At 35.7% G+C, this 27,236-nt stretch overlaps 1 protein-coding gene and 1 pseudogene across 1 annotated transcript; both read right to left on the minus strand.

Moving 5' to 3' along the window:
• Positions 1-4,425: 4,425 nt before the first annotated feature.
• LOC109172952 lies at positions 4,426-6,919 on the minus strand. The gene is made up of 2 exons (XM_019322202.1): positions 6,877-6,919; positions 4,426-5,078 (listed from the first exon to the last, which is right to left on the minus strand). The coding sequence occupies exons 1-2, from the start codon at positions 6,917-6,919 to the stop codon at positions 4,426-4,428; spliced, it is 696 nt and encodes a 231-aa protein (XP_019177747.1).
• Positions 6,920-24,228: 17,309 nt separating this feature from the next.
• On the minus strand, positions 24,229-26,539 carry LOC109172962 (annotated as a pseudogene).
• Positions 26,540-27,236: the final 697 nt, after the last annotated feature.

Below are 27,236 nucleotides of genomic sequence, written 5' to 3' on the forward strand. Positions count from 1 at the left end.
CTGGTCCTAAACGACGTATAAATTGTGTATTTTTAAGAGTTAATTCTACCGGAGGTTCGTTGTCTTTGGTGACAATTTCAGATTTAGTCCCAGACTATTGTTTTTGTCATTTAACATCCCAGACTATCATATTTTAAAAAACTTTTAGTCCTTCCGGTGACTTTTCCGGCGAAAGCCTATTTTTGAAAATAGCAATTTGGTCTCTTCATTTATCTTTTCTTTTTCCCCCACATTTTTTGCTCAGATTTTTGTTTTAAATTTTTGTTAAAGAAGGTTTATGAGGATGTACATGCATTGTACATGTGAATTTGATTTGTTTTTTTTTAAAAAAAAAAATGGGAACTAAAATGTTAAAAAAAAAAAAAAGAAGATAGGTGAAGAGACCAAATTTCCCTTTCCTAAAATAGACTTTCGCCGGGAAAGTCACCGGAAGGACTAAAAGTGTCCAAAGTATTTGATGTTAAATGGCAAAAATACGATAATCTGGGACTAAATTTGGAATTGTCACCAAAGACAAGGGACCTCTGCTGGAATTAACCCTATTTTTAATAATGAAATTGTGAAACAGAAAAAATAAAACAAAATTTTTTGACAAAAACGACGTCGTTTTGAACCAAGTTCCACCTTATAAGATAGACCCCGGTCCACGATATAAATTGCGACGTGACTTGTTAATCTACTAAAAGTTTATTTTAATGCATTAAATATTTATTTTTTGAGAGTTCATTATTTGATATACTACTAAAATAACAAACATTCGGCACACAAATAATGAATCTTCAATATATAAAAAATGAAATGAATAATTCATGATGTACAGTATAATTTGCCCATATCTTCTTCTGTTTACTGGTTTAGATTTGGGCTAGCACACATGGGGGCCTTTATTCTAGTCCCATACTCCCATCCGACCCATCTCAGTTCGTTTCGACCCATAAAAATGACCAAAAAGAAGTGGAAGGATTTTGAAAAGAATTGCGAGACAGTATGTAAATAAATGACATTTATCTTTTGGTCATAACTTTAAAATAGATATTACATACTTTATTTTTAAATTTTGAAATATATAAACATATAATGTTTGTAAATAGTTTATCTATATAAATATATAATTATACATGGTAAAATCATCAAGTTTTAGTACAATGGTTGGTTTTGATAAGAATACAATGGGTTAACTATAAAGTTAAAGATTCAAAATTTTAAAATTTAAAAAGTTATAAACGGTAACCATTAAGTATGGGAATTGGGAGGGGATTGTACTTTGAGAGATTGAACTAACTCTTTATAAGGTGGTTTTGGTAAATCGTTATACCCTGCACCACGGCGCACAGTGCACTGTGCGCTCCGCGCCTCCCAAAACGACGTCGTTTTGGGAGGCGCGGTAGGAAGTTGACATGATTATGTATATTTGTTTATATAATTATGTATATTTTTTATTATGTACATTTTTTATACAATTATGTACATTTTTTTTTTATATAATTATGTACATCCGAATCAGGAAATTTTTGTGTATTATGTTAAGAGTTGATGTGTATTATGTTAAAAGTTTATGTTTATTATGTATTATGTTAGATTATGTGTATTATCTTTTAAAAAAGAGTATGTGTATGTTGTTATATAATTATGTACATTCATGTATACAATTATGTGTATTCTAGTATAACATTATGTACATTTTTGAACATGAGATTTTTTTTAAAAGGAAAATTAACTGCCAAACACTTGGTAGCGAAATTTCAAAAAAAAAAAATAAAAATTGAAACGACGTCGTTTTGCATATGGGCGCACAATGCAACGCGCGCCGTGGTGCAGGATATAAATTGCCAGTTTTGGTCCAGGTTTAGGTTTTATTCGGAAAGTTTCAAACGCAGTTAGTTTTAAAGAGCAATGTTGGCAAATTATTCTGTGGACCTGGGTCCACCTTGCAAGGTAGGTCCGGGTCCAAAATACACAATTTGCATATTGAATGTTCACAACAAACACAATTTGCATACTGAATGTTCACAATTTTATTGTAAACTTTCAGTATGCAAATTGTGTATTTTGGACCCGGATCTACCTTGCAAGGTGGATCACGGTTCATGGTATAACAATTGAGCAATGTTATATACCTCTAATTTATTTTATTTTGTATTATTTTTTAATATTTTTTGCTTCCTAACTTGACATTATTTGATTGGTTTAATTTTTTTTTTTAATTAGTTGGTTAGTATATTTATGGGCGACAAAAACTTGTGTTAGACCGTCTCACCGTGAAACGGATCAGGTCGGATCAAGATGAAAATGTAATATTTATACGCACAAATATAATATTAATTAACTAGGAATAAAGTATTTATTACTTATATATGAGAAAATATAATACTTCTGAAGGGAAATGCAATATTTTTACATTTTGATTTTAAAGTATTACATTTTTCATAAAAAATATTATATTTTCCTTTATAAGTAACAAACGCTTGCCAACATTACTTATTAGGAAAAATGTAATACTTTTAATGGAAAATATAATACGTTTGCATCAAAATGTAAAAGTATTACATTTTCTCTTATAAGTAACAAACACTTTATTCATGATTAGTACGGAGTATTACATTTTAACATATAAGTATGACATTTGCGTGTTGACCCGACCTGTCTTACGAATAAGAATATGTGAGACGGTCTCACACGAGTGCGACCCTTTGTGGACACTCAATTATTAGGATCCACATCAGGAGGAGAAATATAGGAGGGATAAGAAGCATTACCGACATTACGCGACTGTTACACAACGGTCGCGTAATGTCCAAGGCTTTCCATGAGCCTGGCATACGCGACTGTTGTACAACTGTTGCCTAATGTCGTTTACAACAGTTGCGTATCTATAATTTTGTACTAGTGATTTTTTAGTTTCAGATTAGTGGTTGACAATTAATAGTAAATAAAATATAAAAAAAAATGAAATAGTTGGATTAATAGAAATTTGAAGAAATACAAGTTGGTGTTTAAGCATGTGACACCCATGTTAAATAAAAGGAACATATACTTCACATTTTATAATATTATAAGATAGGTAGTAGGGAATAAAATTTCATTTTTACTAAAAATAAAATAAAAATTTCAAAATAAATAAACTAATAGGATAATTATAATATTACTTTTTAGTTTCATGGCACTAGAGATTCCCTATCTTATACATGAACTCGACCTCAAATTTTTTTTGGCCTAAGTTGTTTAATTGGTTTATAACAACTTATCTTAATATATATTATATAATTAAATATATTAATAATAATATTATTATTGTTATATTAATCAAAATATTGACTAAGGACCTTGTGGTCTAATGGTATCAAGTTGAACTCTCACATGAAAGGTTGTGGGTTTGAGTCTCAGTTGAGATGTTATTGATATTTTGTGTTTAAGTAGTTGTGAAATTTCTTGTTGTGTGCAATAATATACAATATTTTGAGAATATCCTAGCATTTATCTTCTCCATCACCTATCTCAAGTGGTGGTGAACGTTGAGTTTGGAATCCGAATTTATGAAGTCAAAGCTAAAATGCTAATCATTCCTCACACAAAATACATATATGAAAACGTTATAATGTTGTACATAAAACACATGGATGTATTATTGGTCTCAAACTTTAATTTTTTGTGACCTAGCTAGGAGAGTAGATATATGCATAAAAATAATTAAATAGAATTAGCACGCCACCACTATGAGCGGTGGTGGTGGAGCTGCCGGCTGCAACATCAACAACATAAAACACAAAACTGAAAAGAAAAAGCATAAGTGACACAGCATATATAAGCACACTACTAAGCTGCTCAATAATTTAAGGAGAAATTGAGATGTACTTGTGCATATACATTCATATACATATATGCATATGAGATATGCTATGTTGCTTCTTACTTTCTTAGTGTTTAAAATAATATAAAGGAAATGCTAAGAAGTCATCATCACCTTGGAGCACTACCAGTGATGAACGTAGCATTAAGTTCTCTTAATTTTATTTATTTTTTTGGATTACCGAGAGAAATCTATAGTCATCACTCGAGAGTAAATAATACTGCTTTGTGATTCTAATCAACAAAGGATCACAAAGAAATAAATCAACTTAAGAGGTCAATAGGTTACAAGGACCACATTCTAATCAACAAAGGATCACAAAGAAATAAATCAACTTAAGAGGTCAATAGGTTACAAGGACCACAAAGAGATAAATCAACTTAGGAGGCCAATATGTTGCTTTCATTCGAAGTCAAACTTATAACATTTTAGTTACCAAGTTAACAGTTTGATTAATTTTACTAGGCTCTTTTATTATTATTTTTTGTTGTTTCTGCTTTAATTTAGCATGTTGAACAATTAGTGGATTGCGATGCTCGTCAAAAATGAGAAAGGCCATGTTTTGTAAATGGTTGTTATTAGCTGATAGCTGTGTTGCTGTTGTGCGACCAATTCGGTCTATTATTGCCATACGTGTTGTTGGTGTTGTTGCGGGACCTCCGATCGGCAGTGGAGTGCTGAATATTTCGAGAAACCGAAGGACCACGCTGGTAGGCATTAGCAGTAGCCAAAAGAGATTGGCGAGCATCATCGACTTCAGCCAACTGACGTTCATGATCCGTGAGCGCATCGGCTAACTCTCCCAAAGAAATGGGTTTGTCACGGATACGAACGGCAGATACGATGGAGCTATACTCGTCCCCTAGTTGTGTTAAAATGTACACAACCATGTCTTCATCAGAAATAGGGCATTGAGCCAAGGCGAGATCGTCAGCTATGGATCGCATGTCATTCAAAAATGCGGTGACTGACCAATTACCCTTCGGATTTCTGGTAAGCTTGGCCTTGAGGGAAAGGATCCGTCCTCGGGAGGCACTAGCATAGCTAGCAACGAACCGTTGCCAGGCATCACAAGTAGTGGATGCGGAAGCTATAAGAGGTTGTATGGTGTCTGAACAGCTCCCATGTAAAGCACTGGTAATTATCTGATCTTGGCGATACCAAGTCAAATGTGCTGGATTCGGAGTTGTTTGTGCAGTATCATTGAATTTTGCTGGTTCTTTGACAGAACCTTCGATGTATCCAAGGAGATTAAAGTCAATCAAGGTGGACTGAACTTGGCGTCTCCAGACAGGAAAGTTGAGGGGGTGAGTTTGATAGGAAAATTAGACGGAGCATTGAGGTGGACAATGTCAGTGGTGGTTGTAGCTATGGATAAAAATGGCGAAAGAGAAGAGAAAAAAAAAACTCCTTAGGGTAATATGACTCTTGATACCATGTAAAGGAATTAACTGTATGTTTATTGATGTAAATTACAACCTATATATATAGTACATGGAGGAGTGTAGATAGTAGGAAGTTACAACCAAATATAACTAGTTTATAGGAGCACAAATAGAACAAGTAACAACTACAAGCCTTCTAGCCACATATTGGCTTAACAAGCTGTTAGCTGTTAGCGGATTGAGTTAATTAGAGGGTATAACTAGTTGATACATTAGCTGATTGTAGAAAGGTGTTTGGTAAATTAACTGTTAGCTGATAGTTGTTTGACATAATATTTCTTTTCTTAAAAAGCTAATTGAAAAAGTTGCTTTGAGCAGCTTTTTGAATTTTAGCATTTGGAAGTTACAAAAACCTAATTAACCAAACACTTATATTGATTTTTTAACCAAGTCAAACAATTAATAGTAATCAAATAAGCCAAAATTAACTGATAAGCTAACTATTTTACCAAACAGGACCAAAACGTTTCCATTTAAAATTGAGAGCTAGAGTGCATTAGCTGATTTCAATTAATCAAATGTTTATTATTTTAATTTTATATTAAAAAAAGTAAAACTTATATTTTTCCCTATTAAAATCATTACTTAATATTCATTTCCTAACGTGACATTAGTAAATTGGTATTCCTATCCCCGAAGACGAGGTAGGGGAAGGGTATCCATATCTCTATCCCTTTCCATGTTTGAGTGGGGATCAGGGGATTCCCATGAAGTCGAGAAGAAAATGCCATTTTAATTGCAGGAATGTGGATAGTCTTATAATATGAACATATTTAAGAAAGGTAAATTTGTGAAGAGTATAATAAGTTAGGGTTTATGGTTGTCCATTGCAAGAAGACCAATGAAAGTCTATGTTTAATTGTTCTCTATGATTTTGTGGGTCAAAGACAACCGTGGAAGAAAGATGAAATTATGTAAAATAGGTAAAAGAAAAGCAAAAAGAAACAAAAAAACAAAAAAAAACAAATGATTTTGATTATATTCGAATGAAAACGTCACCAAAATTAATTGAATTTAATGTCTCCATTGTGATTCAAGCATGTGACTTCCGATTAGAAGAATTTGACCACAAAGTTTTTAGCTAGCATTTCACAAAGTTAAGAATCAAAAGTAAAAGTGAGATAATAGTTAAAAGCCTCATAGGATAAAAAAAAACACAAAAAAATTCATTATTCCAATCACTAAAAATAAACAGTTTTGTTATTGGTGCTGTTGTATAGCTGGCTAGGTTGGGTTTGTTTCCATTTCTCAAGATCTTATAAAAGTGGCTTTGACTTAGTATCGATCTTATGGCTTAGCTTTTTGTCCACCCCTTTCACTTGAATGCTTTTGTTCCTTGTAGTGCATTGATCTTAATTAGGGTTTTTTCTTTTTTTTTTTTAATGTCCAACAATTAAGAAACATTTTATATATAGGATATTCTACCTTGAAAAGACTGATTCTTGCAGAATAAGTAGAAGAGTTTGCAGGGATCCAAGAAGGATCCATATATATTCCTATTCCTTTTGAAGGAATAATTCTTTTATTATCCCAACAATGGAACTTTTAGTGGATGGTGCACCATAAAAAAGGTTTCAACTTCACCATGCATGCCAGTTGTATATACTGACAAAGCCTGAATAGCCATGGCTTTTTACCAAAAAGTTAATAACATATTCTTAATTACTGCCAATCTTCTGATTTTCACACAATTAACAACTTATTATATTCACCTTGAAGTAGTGATCCCTAGGATGATTCCGGCTGCCCTGCCCTAGACTTGCTGTAAAGATCAGAAAACATCTGCACGGTGGTATTCTTTATTTTACCCACTTCAATTCACCACTTGCATTTAACTTCAAGTACAATACAGCTCACATGTATGTATATACCTCTTTCACTCTTCATTAACCATTCACATGACTACATGAGTTTAAACTCTTGATGACTTTATATTTAAACGATTCAAACTCGTTTCATTTAAATCGACCTTTTATTTATTTATTTATTTATTTATATGGTAATTCGATAATTTTAAAATCTAATTAAATGAGTTAATTCCACTTTTGGTTCTAAATTTATAGGCGGCGGTCCACTTTTAGTCATTTTTTATCAGAACATTCACATTTGATCCTAGTATATTATTGTAGCATGACCATTATTGGTCCCTTATCAACAAAACAATTTAAATACCGTTAAATACAAAGAATTTTGGTCTTTAATCATAGATTTTTTTTTTAAAAATATAAATAAAAATATAGCGGGGGCAACTCAATATAAATAAAAAAGATCAAAATTCCCTTGTATTTAACAACATTTTAACGATTTTATTGATGGAGGACAAAAAATGGTTATGCCACAATAATATTAGGACCAAATGCAGATGTTCTGAAAAAACAAAAAAAGGGCTGAAAGTGGACTAACTGCCGTCTATAAATCTAGGAAAAAAATAGAATTAAGTCTAATTTAATTATTAGATATTGATGGTGTCTTATCAAAGTACTATGTAGTGTGGTGGTACCTCCATTACCATTCTAAATGGGTGGTTACATGATTGAATCCCGATGATAAGGATATTAATTCTTTTGGCTATATATAAAAAATTGAAAAAGTATAATACATATTACCTTGTAAAGAATTTTAAAAAAGTATTTAAAATTCAATTTAATTATCAGATATTGATGGTGTCTTATCAAAGTATTTAAGAAAATTGTCCTTGCTTGGAAACTAATTAAATTAAGAATTTGTAGGATGATAGTGCATGTGTTAAATAAAGAAATTTCCCCATGTGAAAGTGAAAGTGGCACTAGGCACTAGCACTTGTCCCATTAAACCCTAAATAATCAAATTATATTTGAGAACAAATATTTGGTTATTTAATTGCAATAAAGTGTATATCTATTCTTTTTGTATTTCTCTATACGTGCACAAACACGACTCCATTGTATATATGATAAGACCATCAGCTTTTTCAATCCTGTGGGCGTAGTAGAACCAGCTAGCTAGTTTTTGTAATCTAATATTTTAGGCCTAATTGATTGGTAATGCATGCATGCTTAATCATAAAATTTTACCAAATAAGATTAGCTTGTGATATGGAGTATTGGGTATGTACTAGGTTAGCCTAATAGGCCAAATTTAATAAATAAGTCATAAGTTCTAATGATGCAGTCAATATAATTAATAGTGAAAGCGTAATTTTATTTCTTAATACTTACTTAACAATTAATACACATTTTAATAGTATGATGCTAGACTCGACCCTTCAAATTTACCAACAATAGAAATTAAAATATTTAAATATGGCAATTTTATAAATATTAAAAAGAAATGAACCCGCAACCCACCCGTCAACAACCTTCCCCTCATATCACATGCTTACAAACAAAATAAGACAATTATAAAAATAAAATTAAAGTGTACAACCATTTGAGGGTATGTAAGTTAGTTGAGACAATCCCGCGATTTATTTTATCCACCAATTTTCAGGGGCATAAGCAATAAAAGGTGTTTAAGTTTTCAATTCAAACCTACAAACACAAAATTCAAGCAATTAATAATATATTGAATTATAACTAGTAATAAAAGCGAATTGGTTAGAGATGCTTTTCATTTGTTTTTAATCGAATAAATTAAAGGTAAACTCACATTAAACACTTTCAAAAGATGATGGATGGCTCTTTGTCTTGTAGCTTTGTTGCCTACGCCACTACACGATTCAAAAATAATAATAATAAAAAGTTTTCAATAAATTTAAAGAATGCAATGTCAAAGTCTTATGTTGAACTTTGCAAGAAATTGAAGTACATTAAATCTGTCTATAAATATGGAAAAAATTACTATGGAGATTCGGAGAATTTGAGGCAATTTACAAGATTCAGATTGCTAGTGTCTATATACCCGCCAACAATCCTAGCATTGGTAAAAATATGGGTAAGTGTACAAATGATACACATTTTACCTTAATATAATTGACTAATTTATTTGTTAAAGGTTAGAATTTAATTAGGTGTATTTTTGAACAGTACTCCTATCTAGATCAATTTCAACTCTCAAGCATATATTCAGTCTCAAGATTTCTTATTCACGCTGGATCAGGGTCAGCAGATACTTCAGCGTGTTTCTCTAACCAAATTCAGTTGTGCTGAAGTAGTATTCAACCTGAATTAATTTGAGTGGATATTATTTATCAAGGGATTTCTGGTCAGCATTATTTTGGAAAGTTGGTTATGTTATATCTAGTATAAAAGGGTTGGATTTGTATCTCATTATTTACGGAATTCATAGATATAATTCGAAGGACTTATACTCTCTATATTAATCAGCCTATATCAGTTTATTCGTTGTTTGAAGTGATGGTTTCGTCATATCAGTCTGCCTGAAGCTGGGTCAGCGCAGTTGAAGCTTTAAGAAGATTGGCATGCACGTAGTTGAAGCTTTAAGAAGATTGGCATGCACGTACCTCTCCAGGAATAGGTGTTGTGAAGATTAAAGTTGGTTTATGTGGCTAAGGCCTTTGTAATCAAACCCCTTGTAATCTTGGTAAACATCTAGTGGATTGGGCTGGCGTGCAGTGGCGGAGGCATGTGTATGCCATGGGGTCCTTGGCCCTCGCAAATTATGTCCTGGAAACGTGTTCACCATGAATGGTGAACACGGGTCCAAACGACACCGTTTTTACGGAATTTTTTTTTTTATAGTTAATGTGTTGTTAACAGCGCGCGTTTATTCAGATTATGAATTTTCTGTTATGAGATTATGAATGTACTGTAAATTCATAATCTAATAACAGAAAATTCATAATTTCATAACAGAAAATTCATAATCGCATACCAAAAAATTCATAATCTCATAACAGAAAATTTATAATCTCATAACAGAAAATCTATAATCTCATAAAAGAAAATTCATAATTTCATAACTGCACATTCATAAATCCATGTCTGCACATTCATAATTTATGAATGTTGAAGAAACTTGCGCGAAGAGAAAGTGAAACCGCGAAATGTGAAAATGAAGAAGAAAAGTCACGCGATTAATTAAGAAAAGAAAAAAAAAAAAAAAAGATAACGGTGCAACGTTACCGTTGGGACCGTGTTCACCATAGATGGTGAACACGGTTCCATGGCATAACGATTGCTTGGTCCCCCTCCCCAAATTTTTTTGAATATTATATATGTGTTAATTTTTTTAAATATTATATAGAATTTTAAAATTTTGTTGTTCCTTCAAAATAATTGCCCCCTTCCCCCCCCCCCCCCCCCCCCCCCCCTCCCCCCCACTTAAATTAATCTGTAAACTTCTTCATCTTCTCAACTTCTCCAATTCTCTCTATTTCAAATTATGTCTTCCCTATATTGTTGACTCACATTCAAATTAAACCTCATTAACCTACCTACTAGTTTCTCTCTCAAGAACCATACATATATGCGACATATACGGTATAACAAGATAATTTGTCATTAATAAAATCTATGTATATTTTTAAAGTTAATTTTCATTTTTTGTTTTTATTTTTTTTTCTAACTACTTTATTGGTTAGTTTTTGTTTCATATTCTATTGTTTATCTTAAAGTAGTTTCTTTGTTTGATTCTAAATAATGGACATCAAGGTGCATTTGTTTGGTTAATTATCTAGAATTGTGGTTATGTTATAAATTTTGTATTTAATTTAAAATGCATAATAATGAAACAATTGTGTAGTATATGTATTTGAGAAAACAATTGTTATTATGTTATGTTAGTCTTTTAAAACATGCATGGATGTTTTCATTCTTTCAACCGTACAAAGCAATGTGCATTGAAAAACATATTGCAAAATAATTTAATATAGATTCAATTATAAATGATTTATTTTAAACTTTATTAAATTTGTAATGTAATAATTATTTTAAAATATGTTAACTGGATATCAATATATTTGATTTAGTACCTCAACTGTTTTGGCCCCCCGCAATATTAAGTTCTGGCTCCGCCCCTGCTGGCATGAGTTGCCCCGCAGACGTAAAAGTTTAGCTCCGAACTGCGTAATCATTTGTTGTGTTCCTGATTCTACTTTCTTACCTTTTATTGTGTTTTTATTATTAAAAAAAATAAATTAATTAATGGTAAGTTAATTTGATAATTAAAATCAAGTATAACGGTAGGTTTCAACTTGTATTCAAGACTCACGGATCAATTTCAATATGTATTATTATTACTTTTAAACAAGGTAGAAAAACTTGGACTATGTGGTCTAATGGTACTCGGGTTGGATTTCTATTAGAAGGTTGTGAGTTCGTGCCTCAGTGGAGGCATTATTGTTTCAGTAGGTTTAAAAAGTATATGAACAGATTGAAATATGGAAAAGCAATTTCTTAACTTTTCGAATTGAAAAACATTTTAAAATTACTTCTTAAGTTAGAAAACATGAATAGTATTTCGTATACCCTTCAATAATTTTTTTATTCATACGACACTCATATATGGCAAATTATGGTGTGCATCCGTGTGCACCATGGTGCACACGGATGCAAAAACAGCGTCGTTTTACTTAAATAAAAAAAAAATCATTTTTGATTGTTGTTAGTTACGTAAACATATGTTCATAATTTTATAATTTCACATTCTGGATTTATAGTTATGAAATTATAGATGTGTAGTTATGTAATTCTGGATTTATAGTTATGAAGTTATAGATGTGTAATTATGCATGCAATTCTGAATGTATAGTTATGAAGTTATAATTTCACATTCTGAATGTATAGTTATGAAGTTATGGATGTGTAGTTATGCAATTCTGAATGTATAGTTATGAAGTTATGATGTGTAGTTATGCATGCAATTCTGAATGTATAGTTATGAAGTTATGGTGTGTAGTTATGCAACTCTGTGTTTATAGTTATGAAGTTATGGATGTGTAGTTATGCAATTCTAAATGTATACTTATGAAGTTATATATGGATGTGTAGTTATGCAATTCTAGATTTATAGTTATGAAGTTATGGATGTGTAGTTATGCAATTCTGGATTTATAGTTATGAAGTTATGGATGTGTAGTTATGCAATTCTGGATTTATAATTTTGAAGTTATATATGGATGTGTAGTTATGCAATTATGGATTTATAGTTATGAAGTTATGGATGTGTAGTAATGCAATTCTGGATTTATAGTTATGAAGTTATGGATGTGTAGTTATGCAATTCTGGATTTATAGTTATGAAGTTATGGATGTGTAGTTATGCAATTCTGGATGTATATTTATGAAGTTATAGATGTGTAGTTATGCAATTCTGATTTTTTTTTTTTTTTTTAAGTCGGACATCAAAACGACGTCGTTTTTGCATGGTGCACACGATTGCACAACATAACGCTCCGTCATATATCTACCATTTTGAAACTAATGAGGACTCAATTAAGATTGCGCCAATTAAGTTTGAGTCTAATGTCGAGAATGTCTTCCTGGTTGGCCCACCGTTTTTTAATAAGACACACGCACAAGTAATGATCATCGGTTTAAAAAAAAAAGTAATTTAACGATCATCCGACTTTATAATTGTTTTAGCAAATTGCTTACCAAGTACGCTTGATATTACTTTTGATCAAATGGAATATATACACTAAAATAAAGGTAGTAATGTGAAAGTTTAAGGTAAAGCACAGAGTCAAGATGCTGCATTCGACTCTCTGAACGGCTTTTTTAACCTTTGACCTACTCTGGTACTAATTGTCAGATCAACTACTTACCACTATGCTAAAAAATTATAACTAGTAGCAAAGAGACAACTTTATTTCATTAACTTGCATAGTAGTTAGCGCCACATTTTAATGGCAAGATGTTGGACTCAGCTCTCCAAGCCACCACCCAACACTTCAATGCAGAGATCAACCACTATGTCCCTTTGCACTTCACTACGAAGCTTTTATACAGAAGTTTCAATTACCGGATCCTTCTGGGCTAACTTATTTATCGTCTTGAAATTATGATGACTCATCTTTTTATTCCAGAGCCAACTTAATTCCTCATAATCTTTTGCTCAACAGACATATATCTTCTTCTGAAGTATACCAATCAAGTAGATAAACGTTCTTCTGTCTCCTTCCGACAAAAAAAAACTTTTCTAGATTCTACACTTTTAATTTTGCATTCCTTCTTACTTAACTCAAAAGTATAGCATTTGTCACAGAATTCACTTGTGGTGAGGAGATTGAACTTTAGTCTTTTAACATATGAGGTTTCCTTGATCTCCAAGCCATTCCTTTTATTGACCTGACTCCTTTGGTCTTGCCTGACTTCACATTTCCTCCGAAGATGACTCTTGGTTCATATATTTTCTTGAATTCTTCTAGGAATGCTTTTCTTCCAGTCATGTGCATTAAAAAACGACTGTCAATGTACCATACTTCATTACGTTTGGCTATCTCCTTGCATTCCTACATTATTTCAGAAGTGATTTAGGTACCCAAATTAAACTAGTTTGGGTCCTGGGAGGTTCACTCTTTTGGATCTATAAGACAGCCTGAACACATCATGTCAAGCTAGAGTGATCCTATGTTTCCAATCAAGTTCATAATAAAATGGAATACAGAAGAATTGTTTTGGAACACCATTTCTGAAAGATTTTGATCCAAAACGATTTTGGTGTCCACAAGAAAATTTGGTTGTTTTTGTGTTTCTTTGCCTGGGTTTAAGCATGAAACTATCTATGAACCAATACGATTAGATAGAAAAGTCCTACCAATATCATTCTTTAGAGTCTTATCATTACTCATCTGGTTAGGTTTTTGAGCTTTTCTCTGGATGAGAAGTTCATCCGGCAAAACTTTAATCCTTCCAATTAGGGTCAATAATCCATCAGGTAGTAACCCATGTTGGAAAAATAGCTTAAAATGGTATAAAATGACATGTTACGTGGCTATTTTGTGGTACAATTATCTAGGGGGTCCACTTTCGATTTGGGTCGGAGCAAAGTGGATTCGGGTTCTTCGTAGTGAGCCGAAGAGATTGATATATTGTACGCTCAAAATGGATAATGGGTGAATGATATATTGATTCTCAAAGTAGACCCATTTGAGTTGGAAAAATGAAGGGAAAAAGCTTGGGAGTAGCTTTTGTCCCACATTGGTTTGGAAAGTGGATTTGCACCACTATTTATACAAGAGCTGTTTTAATGCTTATTGAATTGTATAGCATAGAGGTTTTTGTTATTTATTTATTTTTTTTTATTATTTTTTTTTTTTGCGGGTAGGAGGGGTGTGTGCACCTGACCTCGTGTATGTCGTCTGAAAATTGGCAGGCCTTACGAGCATAAGTTGGGATGGTTCAGCCTTGGGAGGCCAAATCTGGAGCCAGGCGGATCAGCAAAAGAGCCAATGGTTCTGTTTCAGCTGTTGCAAATTGGTTTTAAATGCCAAAAATCAATGCTATTTAATCAAAACATCCCTATATAAGAGAGGGTAGAACAACATATTTTTTAAAACAACAAGAGAGAACAATTTCTCTACGTTTTCAGCTCCAAAATACTTTGTTTCTACTCAATTTCTTAGCCTACTGTGTTCATCCCGTTGCTCTTGTTCGCCGGGTTCTTTGTTTGGGTGCTCAAACATTGAATTGTCGCACGTTTTATCCTTGGAAACCTAGGCTACAATGCTCCTAGTAATTGTGGGAGGTAGCAAATAAGGTTTTAAGGAAAGAGTGATTCGCTCGATTCGTGCTAACAACCTACACCAAACTCGAGCCATATCTCTCTACCCTTTCCTTCCCAATTTTTACATAAAATAATAATCCTTATTTTGTAGGATTATTATTTGGTTTTACCAACGAACTATCCAACAGTCTTAAAACCTTACACCTTATTTTTCCGTTGGTTGTTTGTCTCCTAATTTCCTTGAAGAAAAATGGAGTACCCCGTATTGCCAATCCATGGGGAGAAAAATGTTGTTGAGAACAACAGTGGTGGGAACGAGAACAACGTTGCGAATTCCCAGGCACCGCCAGTGAACATAGATTCACAAGATGGTGGGAGCACCGAGGTTTATATCCCCACGATGCGGGTACCTACGGTACCAAGTGGTTCGGCTAAAAAGCTGGAGAAGTTCATCGGTGTCCGATCGAACTTCAAGAGGTAGCAACAAAAGATGTTGTTCTACCTAGATACTCTCGTCTTGACAAGGTTCTTGACCGAGAAAGTTCCTGAGTTGAAGGAACAAGATGATCAATCCGTGATGGCGGTTGGCTATTGGAAGGATTCGGACTTCCTTTGCCGAAACTACATCCTAAATAGATTGTGTGATACGCTATATGATGTGTATCGAAAGATAAGCACATCGAAAGCCTTGTGGGAAGCCTTGGATCATAAGTATAGAAGCGAGGATGCCGACACAAAGAAATTTGTGGTTGGCCAATTCGTTGACTTCAAAATGGTTGATTCCAAGACCGTGCTAAGTCAGATAGAAGATGACGAGGGCATGTGCTAAGTGAAGCCTTCCAAGTGGGAATTGTGATCCACTTGTTACCTCCAGGATGGAAGGACTTCAAGAACTGCCTTAAACATATGCGAAAGGAGATGAATCTGGAGGTCGTGATCCAGCGACTCAGAATTGAGGAGTGGAACAGGAAGAATGACGGGAAAAGTCTTGTCATTGATGGCGCTAAGGCCAACGTTGTGGAGCACGGTAAAAGCTCCAAGAGGAAGAAGAAGGACAAGCGAAAGCTAGGTCCGAAAGAAGGCATTACGAAGAACAAGTTTCCTGGTACATGCTACAATTGTGGCAAGCCTGGCCACAAGGCATCTTAATGCAAGGCTCCAAGGAAGAAGAACAAGAGTTCTGAAGCCAACGTTGTTGGAGAAAGCAGTCAGAAGGAGGTCGAGATTAGCCTTTCAGCTATGGTGACTGAGGTGAACCTCGTGGGGTCTAACCCACACGAGTGGTTCATCAATACTAGTGCAACCAGGCATTTATGTTCCAACCGAGATATGTCCAACACCTTTGAGACAATTGAGGGTGAAAAGGTATGGATGGGAAACTCTGCTAAGTCTGTTGTGGAAGGCATGTGCAAGGTGGTTCTGAAGATGACTTTCTCGAAAGAACTGACGTTGAACAACATGCTGTATGTTCCGGAGCTGAGGAAGAATCTTGTGTCTGGCTCGCTGCTGAACAAGCATGGGTTCCACATGGTGTTCGAGTTAGAAAGGGTTGTTTTGTCTAAGTTAGGAATGTTTGTTGGTAAAAGATATGTAACTGATGGGCTTTTTAAGCTCAGTGTAATTACTATTATCAATAAAAGCAAAAATAATTCTGTTTACTTGCTTGAGTCTTCCAATTTGTGACATGGTAGACTAGATCATGTTAATTTTAATTTTATACGTAGATTAATTAGCATGCACCATATTCCTAACTTTCAAATTAACACAAATAACAAGTGTGAAATTTGTGTTGAGGCAAAACTAACGAAAACACCTTTCAAATTGGTTGAAGGGTAGAGTGGACCACTAGAATTAATCTATAGTGATTTGTGCGATTTTAGATCGATACAAATGAGAGGTGGTAATAAGTATTTTATCACGTTTATCGATGATAATACTCGATATTGCTATGTGTATTTGCTTAAGAGCAAAGATGAAACCGTTGATAAATTCGTTCTTTATAAGAATGAAGTTGAAAACCAACTTAATCGGAGAATTAAGAAGGTTAGAAGCGATCGAGGTGTTGAGTACGAAGCACCTATTGGTGACTTCTGTGCAAGTGTAGGTAACATACACGAGCGTATGACACCTTACGCACCTCAATCGAAAGGTGTTGCCGAACGAAAGAATCGTACATTGAAAGATATGATGAATGTGATGCTTATAAGTTCGAACCTACCTCAAAGTATGTTGGGTGAGGCGATTTTGACAAATAATTACCTTTTGAATAAGGTACCCTGCAAGAAACTCGATAAGACTCCTTATGTGACAACTCAAAATCTAATTTTCTAATTTCGGTTTTAAGAAATTCCAAATAGCCATTTTTCACTCTTACAAAATTTTTGCGTTAAACACGGTGATTGAATAAATTATTTTGAGAAAATTTTTAAATAAATTCAACACCGCGAATTAGCTTTTTCCAGAAATCCTAAATTCCCGGGTACATTGCGTATCAAATTTTGAACTGAAAAATCATTCTGAGTGAAACTGAGAGAAATCTGAGAAGCTTAAATTAAGTGTTCATCTAGGAATCATTTTTGGGAAATTCATCTTCAACCCCAAACTATTTTAAATCTTGATTCTAGACCTTGGTTTATGAAGCATGGTGGACCACAAGCTTACAAACACTTTGCCTGATACACTTTCTAGCCAAACCTTTTACCTTTCTACCCTCCACCAATCATTATGTATCTTCCTAGGGTTTTGCACCCATATAAAAGGAATAGTAAGCCAATGTTTTCTCCTGATTCCACTCTTGGCTTCCCAAATTTTGAGCTCTACAAGAACAAGAAGCAACACAGTAAGGTTTCACCATTCTTTTTCATCCATTCACCTATCTCCCTTCTAGTTTTCATTCCTTCTAGCTCCATTCTCTGAGAACTTAGTGGTAAGGTTGTTTTTTGGTTTGTTTGAGATGTTTAGGAGGTGAAGGAGAGTGTAGCTTAAGTGGGAAGAAGATGGAATCCATACAAGGAAGAAGAAGCTACAAGGGTATAACCCCATGGACTCCCATAAGCATATTTTGGACTCTGTGAAGACTGTTTTGGTGATTGAAATGCTAGATTTTGTTGTGTTTGAGATAGTAAGTGATCTATTGTTGATCTATGATGTGTTGTTGATGATTTGGGAGTGTTTGATTGCCTGAAATTTTATTACAGGTGAAGAAGAATCTCACTGGTGCACAAGACAGTGTGCGCCAGATGAGACACGGGACTAGCCAACGGCCCTAGTCAGGGACCATTGGCAAGCCCCGTGGAGGAGCGACCCTAGGGCATGGCTAGTGCTGTGGCCCTAGGCCGCCGCTTGGCGGATCTAGGCGGCGGGGCTCCTCAAGCCCCTAGACTGAAACTGTGTAGTGGCAAGGCCCTTTGTGGCTCAGCTACGTGTCGTTCGGATTAGGACTCGCGGGCCCTTGAGGCTCGGACACTCTGGATTGTCACGACGCACAAGTAGAATTTGATTTGGTCGATTTTGGAGTAGAAATGAGTATATTACAGTTGAAATTGTGAAGTAGAATGCTATGGCTTGTTCTAAGTATGTTTCCAGTGGTTGAAGTTATGAAGTATCAGATTTAGCTTTTATTTGAGTATTAAAATAAGAAGCATGACTATTATTTGATAAGTTTTGCTAGATAAGCATGCCTAAATGCCTATTGAAACTTGTTGAGATTGTTTGCTAAAGTGTTAGAAATATTGAAGTATGCAAAGTATGATTTCTTGGATGCTAATTTACAATGAATAAGTTTATGTTGAGTATTTTGAGTTCAAGTGCATGTTAAATACTTGTTAAGTGTTTGCCAAGAAGATTTGCTAAGTTATGATTTATAAGCATGATTAGACAATTGTTGAGAGTTCACAGTGAAAGAAGATTTGAAGCATATTTTACAGTAAAGTGCATATTTGATCATAATTTGTTTTGGAGTGCATAAGTGGCTTAATGTAAGCCTAAGTATTCTTTCAAAAACTTTTATCTATTTTGGAAAATCATTATCTAGTTGCATAGAAGAGTTGCATGATATTTGATTTCCATTTTATGAGAAAAGAGAAGTTATCGAGAAGTTATGTTCATAAGATTGCATAAGTAAAGTTGTTGCATAAGTTTGAATTGCATGAGTTATATCTATATATATCTAGTGTGAGTAATCTGAGGTTGGAGGCCCGTTAGGATTATGTCCTTTCGGAAGAAAAGAGAAAGAAAGAAAATTGAGAAAGAAACGGACATTGCGATCCGATATGAAGTAACGAGGTGTATTTCCACGTTACTAGGTTGGAAACTTCCCGTCGGGCTTGGAATCCTAGTCAGGGGGTGTGCACACTGATAGTTCGATACCTGATTCCACAGAGTTTGAGAAAAGAACCAAGAGAGTGGTTCTGTGGGCGAGATGAGTATTAGGCCGGCTAGATGCCGAGCCCAGATAGGTCCATTCACATTATGGTGAAGTTCCTACCTCGCCCACGAGTAAAAGTAAAAAAAAAAGCGAGTCTGTGAGACTCTAAGAAAGAAGAGAAAAGCGAGTCCGTGTGACTCTAAGAAAGAAGAGAAAAGCGAGTCTGTGTGACTCTAAGAAAGAAGAGAAAAGCGAGTCATTGTGACTCTAAGAAACCTCCATGAACAAGTGTTCCTTGTTACCAAAGAAAGAGTGTATATGGATATCTGATATTAAGGACTCTAAGTCCATGAGTGGCTACGTGTTTACACTAGCTGGTGCAGCCGTTGCATGGAAATCATCTAAGCAAACCGTGATAGCTAGATCCATGATGGAATCTGAGTTGATAGCCTTGGACAAAAGGTTGTGAAGAGGCTGAATGGCTACGCCATATATTTTCTAGAGGATATTCCTAATTGGGAAAGACATGTGCCTTCGATATGTGTGCATTGCGATAGTCAAGTCACAATTGGGAGATTACAGAGTCATATGTATAATGGGTAAGTCTAGACATAACTTCTCACAACTGGGGTTGTCTCGATTGACTACGTAAAGTCAAAAGACAATATAGCGGATCCGCTAACCAAAGGGTTAGGTAAAGAAGTTGTAGAGAAGTTGACACGAGGAATCGGTCTAAAGCCCTTGGACTAAAAAGTTCTATATTGGATACCCAACCTAGCTGGCACCTAGGTTCAATGGGACAACTAAATTATGGAACAGAGCGTGTCACTGTGGGGGTCTCGGACTCCCTACCACTCCTCGTTAAAACATTGACTCCCACATGTGGCTAGCACGTTGATTCTTTAATGATTCGAATGTCGGTTGACATGTGTGAATATGCGGGATACTCGAGAAAGAATCACCTATGTAAGAGAGAAGTGAGGTTCGCTTCAAAGGAAACCCAAACTGAGACTCAAGGCTTGATTCATGAATGTCATCTGTTCGTTGACCTACTGGATTCGGCCGATTGAGCGAGTAAGCCTCGCGCCTACTGGATTCGGCCCGTCCGTTGACCTACTGGATTCGGCCGATTGAGCGAGTATGGATTCAGCCCGTCCGTTGACCTACTGGATTCGGCCGATTGAGCGAGTAAGCCTCGCGCCTACTGGATTCGGCCGGTTGAGCGAGTAAGCCTTGCGAGGAGCCAGGCGGAATAGTAAGAGCCAATTGTTCTGACTATTGTGAGATTAAATTTATCCGTTACGGAATTAATTTTGCATTAATTCCAGTCTTTAAAATTTGAATTTAATTTCAGGTTGTATCTTGATGTTTCAGTTGTTGAAAATTGGTTTTAAATGCCAAAAATCAATGCTATTTAATCCAAACATCCCTATATAATAGAGGGTAGAACAACAGATTTTTTAAAACAACAAGAGAGAACAATTTCTCTACGTTTTCAGTTCCAAAATACTCTGCTTCTACTCCGTTTCTTAGCCTACTGTGTTTATCTCGTTGCTCTCATTCGCCGGGTTCTTTGTTTGGGTGCTCAAACATTGAATCGTAGCACGTTTTATCCTGGGAAACCTACGCTATAACGCTCTTAGCACTTGTGGGAGGTAGCAAATAAGGTTTTAAGGAAAGAGTGATTCGCTTGACTCATTCTAACAACCTACACCAAACCTGAGCCATATCTCTTCACCTTTTCCTTCCCAATTTTTCCATTAAATAATAATCCTTATTTTGTAGGATTATTATTGGGTTTTACCAACAAAATATCCAACAACCCATTCCATTCGAGAAGTTCTTTTGGCATGAACCCACTCCTTCTGAATGTTTCTTTTGGGAGAACCATAACTTCTTTTTTTCCTTTATTTCCGGAAGTTTTTCACTTCTTCCGTTGGCCTCCTAGTTCCTAGAATATGCCTTCGTTGAATTTATACAAGGGACCTTGGAATTTCTTTGGTAACCTAGCTAAGCTCAGTCCAATTTCGGTTGCTTTCATAATTAATCAACTTGGGTTGAATTATGAGATTGAACATTATCTATTTGTAACACCCCACTTTTCTAACACCTTATAATTAAATACTTAACTTAAATAAAGCAACTAAACAATAACATTAAATACTAATCATCGAAACAAAGGGATGTCACTGCCACAATCACCGTACCCGGTGACTACACAGGCTAAAAAGGTATAGTACTAACTATCCAGAACATACTACATTTAAAGTAACTTGGGGAAAAACACCCCGGTGTCTATCACCAACAAAACAACATGTGTCTACATCCAAATCTCAAAACAACGATAATAGATCAAGAGTTTAGACTACATAGCAACTAACTACACTACTCTAACTCGAGCACTCTCAAGAGCTGGGCCCACCTGAAAGGGGTTTTGCAAATAGACAAGTAGAAAACACCCGTTAGCTCGAAGCTAAGTATAACTCCACTCAACCCTGTAAAATACTACAGTATATATTTTGGAAAAACATTTGCTCACATTCCCAAATCAAGCAATCTCAATCACTTAGACAAAACCTTAACATAAAACACAAAGCTTTCTATATTCTCACAACCTAAATATCAAGTAGGCATACTTCAACGATATCAAACCTAATAACATGTGCATACTATCGCATACTTAACATAGCAAATCTCAATTCTGTATAACATTTCAATAACCATCTCGTGCTAACACATAAGCTCCTCAAGCAATTTCGTGCTATCAATCAATAAGAAATTATTCTCATGCTTTCAAGTTTTCATCATGCAAACTAGAAATATCATACATCAATATGCAACTAAGGCAATCATACTCAAAATACAATCTCGGGTAATCATTCTCCAAAACGCAATCTAGTGCAAGCATTTTCACTATGCAATCTCGTGCAAACATTCTCATCATGCAATCTCGTGCAATACTATACTCAATGCAATCTCGTGCAAACATTCTCATCATGCAATCTCGTGCAATATTATGCTCAATGCAATCTCATGCAAACATTCTCTTCATGCAATCTCGTGCAATACTATACTCAATGCAATCTCGTGCAAACATTTTCATCATGCAATCTCGTGCAATACTATACTCAATGCAATCTCGTGCAAACATTCTCATCATGCAATCTTGTGCAGTACTATACTCAATGCAATAAGATGCTATAGGATAAATATACTTATACACTCGCTTGTAAATAGAATACTTTTCTGTGGAGGTTTCTTAGAGCCACAAGGACTCGCTTGCTCTTTCTTTCTTAGAGTCGCAATGACTCACTTTCTTAGAGTCACAATGACTCACTTTCTTTCTCTTGAGTATCTTGACTCGATTTCTTTCTTGCTCAAACTTTCTCATACTTCTCGTTTCTCTTCTTGTGCAAGGCAGGTACTCCGCCGCAGCGAAGCCCTAGCGTACGGTGTAATCTCGTGCATCTGCCACATCCGTAGCTACGGAACCTCTAACTTGTGGGGAGGTAGGTCTTCACGAATCATGAATAGACCTAATCGGCTCGGCAATCTAGCCGGCCACATACTCAACTCTCACAGAACCACTCTCTTGGTTCTTTATCTTTCTTTCTTGCTTACCTTCATGTCGGAATATTAGTGCTTTCTAGGGCTCCTTTCAAATTTCTCTTGGTTGTGTGCCTTAGGAATTCCTTGAACTTCTTTAGTAGAAGTGTAATCTCTTTTTCGAGTCTTCTTTTTTGGAACTTGATGTTCTTCCGGAAGTCTTGGAGGTTGAAGGGGTTTCATTTCCCACTAGTGCTATTGTACGCTTTTCATTTGTAGCCTCTTTCTTGTCTAGTCTCACCATGTCGTATTAATGTTCTTTGAGATCCCAGAACAATAATACAGTGTTGATGGTGAAGAACTCCTTGATGCTATTTATGGTTGTGACTTTGGACAACCATTCTTTGGGCAATGCTCTCAACATTTTAGAGTCGACCTCTCGTTGTGTAATGTTTCTGCAACACAGAAAACTTACCCAAAATATTAGTGAAGCGGGTTTCCATTTCCTATATGGATTCACCTAGTAACATCTCAAAAGAATCAAATTTTTGGGCAACAATATTAAGCATGTTCTCCCAGATTTGTTCATTCCCGGTTGAGAGCTCTATTAATTTGTCCCAGAGCTGCTTGACATTCGTTGTGTTCCCTTTCACCTTTCCAAAGATTACTTTGTCAAGGGTCTGCTTCATCTCATTCTTGGCATTGTTGTCAAGCTTTTCCAGAATGTGATCTTCTTTAGTCTATTCATCATAGGGTTTTAGAACCCTAATTGGTCTGGGAGGTAGAGGTGGTGCATCTTCCTCACTTTGATCAGCACATTCTTCATTTTCTTGTGACCATACTCTTGTTGGTCTTGTACGTTGAGCTAGAGGCGTAGTGTTGATCTTTTCTATCTTGATTAGCTCATTTTCCACAATATCCCACATCCGAGAATGTATTCCTGAAAGGTGAATTTAGAGTCTTGTTCTCTATTCCTCAAAGTCTATTAAAATTTTGACAACTATTTTTTAAAATTTCCTAAAATTAGTATTCTGAGAGTTCAACACGAGCTCTTATGTTTTTATACATTGGGCATTTTCATTGTTCTTTACTTATATTTTTTTTGCCTTTAGACATCTTCTAAAAGAAAAATTATAATTAATTAGAACCAATTTATTTAATTGGTTAGACCAATATGAGAAAAAGACATGATAGAGCCACTTCATTCATACGGAGTAATTAATGAACATTTTTTATATGAATTGAATAAGAAATTCAACACATATATATAATGGATAAAGGACATGGCGGCAGAAGCACTTCATCCTTAAAAATTCAGGATGGTACTTTAATTAGCTCACATTTTAAGGTCCAAAATTAAAGACCAATACTAAACTCTAGAGATTAGCCTATCCTAGCCAGCTAGGTTGCACCAAATACATACAAGCTAATTAAGTTTTATTATTTACAATATTTGCTTCACTGCTTTTGCTGATTTTTGTTTCATTTTCCGGCGGGTTCGAATTCCCGATCCCCGGCGAGTCCTGGGACGTGCCGCTGATCGTAACCGCCACGTACCCACCCTCGTCTTCCGCCACCGGGTTCACGGTTCCACGGTGGAGCAGCTGTAGCTCCGGCGGCGGCGGCGCCGCGGCGGAGGAGGAGTTGTTATCGGCCTTGCTGCTGGGTTTCTTGAAACGCGCTTTGACAGAGAGCTCTTCGGTGGATTCCGAGATGTTATCTACGCAAGCGGCGATGTCGGTGAGAATGGACACCACGGCAAGAACCGGGATTATCGAGAAGAGGTCGGCGTCGGCGTCGCCGGCCGGCGAGGACTGAAGCGCGGCCCGGAGGTCAGCTATGGCGGCTTTTGAGGTTTGCAGATGGGTTTGCATCGCCGGCGATGGATGCGTCATGGTTTTGATGGTTGATGACAGCTCTCTTAAAGCTTTGCTGGACTCTGAACACATCGCCATGCATGGCTCTTTGATTCTCTTCACAAACTCTATTGGTGCCTGCGGGCATTAATTAATTAATTGCATTTCTTAATTAATTTCAACATGCTTCATTGTTCCCTAATTCTCACTTTAATTAATTGATTAATTAATTAATTACCTGGTTTTCAGAGGTTAAGTATGCAGAAAGTGCATGAATATGGGACGCACATTCCCTAGCAACACTTTCAAGTATTGCTTCCATGGGTGACGAAATCTAAACTCTCCATGACCAATCTCCCACCATGCAAATGTTGCCTACAAATTATAAATCAACTTCAGTCATTACTCGAGTGTATACAGAATAAATCTGTCTTTCTGTAAAGTAAAATCAACTAATCAACTCAAATCAAGAAAATCAATATATAAGTTGCTCCCATCAAGATGAAACTTGTGAACTTGTAGTTATTTGCAAGTAAACAGTTAGACCAGCTTAATTACGTGCTGTAGGACATAATACTCACCAAAGATTCCTCCGAGGTCTTAGAATTAAGGACACTTTTATAGTGTTGATGATCATATTCCTTGTCATCCTTGGTCACCACCCCACTTTCGTCATCCTCCTCCGGAAAGCAAAAATATGCATTGCCAAAACCTGAACAACAATTATATATAAGTTATAAACTAATTCAATCACGAAAAGAAAAAGAAATTAAATATTTTTATGAATGGCTCTTCCACTAACTAACCTTCCAATGACTTTGCAAGCTTCTCTATGTTACCGGCAATCAGGTTTTGTAGATCCTCTCCGGCCCACGCTGGGCAAACAAGAATGGAAATGATTATGCAGGTGGTGGCACCGATGACCACCGTTAACAGCCGCTGATAACTCATCACCATGATCTTCTCCGCCCGGTACCCGGAAACCGCCACCATGCTAAAGGTGAGGATAAATACCACCATCCCATAGTCATACTTCCTTTTTATTCGAGGGAAAAATCTTGTGAAAGTTGACAACGCAGCTGCACGCACCCAAAACCCACAATTATAATTAGTATTAGTCCGACTAAGTTGAGATCACCTAAGTTAAAAATAAAATAATGCGTGCATAACATGTGCGCTTGAATATAAACTCAACATTTAAAGGGTTTTGTTTTGAGTTATTAATTTGATTAAATTTTTATTTGGTATATTTTAATGGGCTAAATTTACTTGTAAAAAGACTGAAATGTTCTCGCGGTAAAGAAACCTTTATTATACCTAGAATGAAAACCACTACGCCAATGACCATAGCTTGCTCGTCTACTCGGCCAGAAAGTTGAGCCAAGTAGACAACTCCAAAGCCCAGAGAAGCAGCTGAGAATGTAGCAAAACCTCTGTTCAAGCTTTTGGAAAGGGTTCCACCTAAGAATGGAAGAAAAAAAAAAAAAACAGTTTAAAGAATTGAACTTGTAATTTTCATGATACAATAATTCAAGAAAAAATTCAAGTGAAAGGCTCACCAACAGTGAATTCAAAGACAACCACCACAGTCAAGACAGCCCAGATTCCAGATTGTCCAAACCCGTCATAGAGAGGGTTGTAGTAGTAGAACAAGGAATTGAGGGTGAGAGCTAATCCCACTTTCCCACAATGCATCACTTTTCTTGGATCATCTTTCCCAATCTTGCTTGCATTCTTGGCTACCCCCACCACCTTATCCTTCACTATCCCCGGGATAGCCTTAAACCCGGTATTAGCACCACTTGCAGACAATGAATCAACCGCCACGGCCGCCATTGATGAAGAAAAGAGATCGAAACTCGACCAGATTAGATGAGAGAGAGGATGCAATGAGGGAGAAGGGCAGATCAGAGTTGCATGCATCTAAGTGGAATTCTGCTGGAATTTATAGGGTGGAGAAAATGGTTGCTTTAGTTAGAGGTGTGGGTCGCATTCATTTCTAGTGTTTAATATTACTGAAAATCGTAGTACGTCAAGCTTTTGTCTGATGTTGCTGACTGGCTTTTCAACTCCGATCTAGCTAGATGGATTATTTATATTTTAATTATGATGAAATTAAATGAAAAATAAATAAATAAATAAAACCCACAGCCACGGGATAAACCTAGCTTTGTGACCCTAATGGCCAAAGAGTTATAAGAAGGTAAATCAGTTTAGGTTGCCCATAACTAAACGGCTCAAACCAAAAGGCTGAAATTTAAACTCGTGATCTTGTGGTTACAAGTGTGTATCCTTAGAGCATCCTCATCAGCTATGCATTTTACACGGTTTTTGAAGTGTCACTAGGAGAGAGAGGGGGAAGAGGGAAGAATTGGGAAAAAAAAAGGAGGTCAGATGCTGAAAAAAAAAAATAGCCCAGCACAAGCGCCAACGGGCGCGTGCCATGCACCTGTGTCTTCAACACGCGAAGAAAAGTATTATGTTTTGTTTTCATTTCTCAATCAATGGACCCCACAAAAGTTGTGCACTTACGAGAGAAAAATACACCAAAAAATCTCATCTCACATTTA

Source organism: Ipomoea nil, unplaced genomic scaffold, assembly GCF_001879475.1.
Source record: "Ipomoea nil cultivar Tokyo-kokei standard unplaced genomic scaffold, Asagao_1.1 scaffold0457, whole genome shotgun sequence".
NCBI lineage: Eukaryota > Viridiplantae > Streptophyta > Magnoliopsida > Solanales > Convolvulaceae > Ipomoea > Ipomoea nil.